The 2,000-nt window shown below is 46.9% G+C and overlaps 1 protein-coding gene across 1 annotated transcript in view; it reads right to left on the bottom strand.

Moving 5' to 3' along the window:
- Window positions 1-1,734, bottom strand: part of LOC108906749 (probable G-protein coupled receptor CG31760) — a 188,825-nt gene extending 187,091 nt beyond the window's left edge. The window contains exon 1 of the mRNA XM_018710103.1: window positions 780-1,734. Coding sequence (XP_018565619.1) covers window positions 780-1,734 — 955 coding nt within the window. The remainder of the gene's footprint in view (window positions 1-779) is intronic.
- Between the last annotated feature and the right edge of the window lie 266 nt (window positions 1,735-2,000).

Genomic DNA, 2,000 nt, shown 5'->3' with positions numbered 1-2,000 from the left:
ATGATAATTTCCAAAAGAAACTTTTCCCCATGTTTCTTGTGTGGTTCAGAGATATGCAGTTAAGTGGATTTTATTTTTTTTCTACAAAAATTAATAAAGATATGAAAAACATTCAAGAGACAAAAAAGTTGTATTTTTAGTTGCTTAATTAAAAAAATATATATAAATTACAAAAAAGTCAGTGGCGCACATTTTTTTTCTCAAAAATATTTGTGAAGGTACCGCTCGGGACTTAATAAATGTAATCAAGTTAGGATTAAATTAGTCCCTTAACACTACAAATAACACTGCCAAATTACAACAAAATTGCAATTTTTATTACAAAATTTTAACGCCCTGTATCTTCAAAACGAAGCATCTGCGGACCAATGTTTATATGAACTTTTTGTCTTAAAATCACTCAAATAATCGTCTGTTGAATTTATTGTACATACTTAATTAACACCCCGTATATTATCGGATTGTGTAGTTCTATAAATCAAAACGCTTTGTATAATCCACATTTAAAATAAAGATCTGGACATTCGAGCTTGTGAACATTTTTAAGTTACTTTTGATAGATACGAAATTAGTTTCATTGGATCATACCAACTTGAATTAAATTTATTGGTATAATTGCATGCCGATATCCTAAAATAATATTTGCTTTAACTACTTCTACTATTAACTCTCGCTATTGGAAATTGAAATTGGTGCTTGCACCTGAACAAACCGTCGAATTTTTTGCGTGACGTCCCGTCGAACGGAAAAAAAAGTATCGCCTCGATGTAACGACTCACCGGTGCTGAACTGATTGCGGTTCTCGATGACATTCTCGGCGTTCTTCCTGGCGATGAAGAACCATTCCGAGGTGTTGCCGAGATAGTTGTACTCGACGGCCAGGTCCTTCACGAGAATCCCGCCCTCCGGCAAGCGATAGGCGTAAGGACAAAAGAGCAGGTGGTCCTTGTACTGGTGTTTGTCGTAACAGTTCCCGGCGGCGAAGATGACGTCGTTGAATTCAACCATGGAGAACACCAGAGCGGACAGGAGGTAGTCGGAGGCGACCACGTTCCGATCCGCGTACTTCCACAGCCTCGTAAGCATGTTGGCCCTGTTGACGGCGACGTCGGCCTCCACGCGGAACCTCTCCTGAGCGTAGCGGTCGACGACGCCCTCGCCGAGGTTCAGGTCCGTGCCGGCCGTGCAGTTCTCCCCCAGCAGGTGTTGGGATTCCACGATGCGCAGGAAGCGGGTGACGATGTCGACGTGACCGCTGCGGACGGTCTCCGATTTCTCCGGGGACCTGCCCTGTTCCATGTCGTTCGAGCCGGTCGTGTCACCGGTGTCTCCCGCTTTCTGCATCGTTTCCGACGCCGTCCTGTCCTTCGCCCTGCTGTCTGTGTCGTCCAGGATCCTGTCCCCCATGTAGAGCACCGTCTTGTCTATGTGCTGCCAGCTGTTGTTCGATTGCGGCCTGTTGGGTTTGGGCGGTAACTTGACGATGATCTTCTCGTCGACCGTGGTGATCGTTAAGTTGTCGTCGGGCAACGGTCCCTGGGTCGTCCGCCAGTCGATGTTCCCGACGTTCTCGAAGTCGGAGGAGAATTTTTTTATGTTGGCGAAGTGGTTGCCGTGCCTTCTCGCCCTCACCAGTCTGGACCTCCTGTGCCTTATCCCCACGACGTTGCCGCTCACGAAGTGGAGCAATAATAGGATTAATATCACATTTATTAAGGTTTGTTTGTGAAACATTTCTCGTCCGGTTGGGTTTTTGACGGTTTAAAAATTCATGCCGTTTCCAGACGTGCGTCCGCGCGCGGTCTGCGTCAGTGGCACACGGGGGCGCGCTGAGGGTGCCGGTTGGAAACTGAGTCGCGGCGGTGATTCCAGATGCGAAGCGGGGATGTACGGGCGCGCCACCTGGCTATAAGACGCCGGCCGGCGCAGGCGTTCTCTCGTCACTCAATCATTTATGCCGTTCTTGTACTTTTGGATGTGTTTTGGAAACATTGAGGATT

Source organism: Anoplophora glabripennis, unplaced genomic scaffold (genome assembly GCF_000390285.2).
Source record: "Anoplophora glabripennis isolate ALB-LARVAE unplaced genomic scaffold, Agla_2.0 scaffold5, whole genome shotgun sequence".
NCBI lineage: Eukaryota > Metazoa > Arthropoda > Insecta > Coleoptera > Cerambycidae > Anoplophora > Anoplophora glabripennis.
This window is presented reverse-complemented; position numbering and strand designations above follow the sequence as displayed.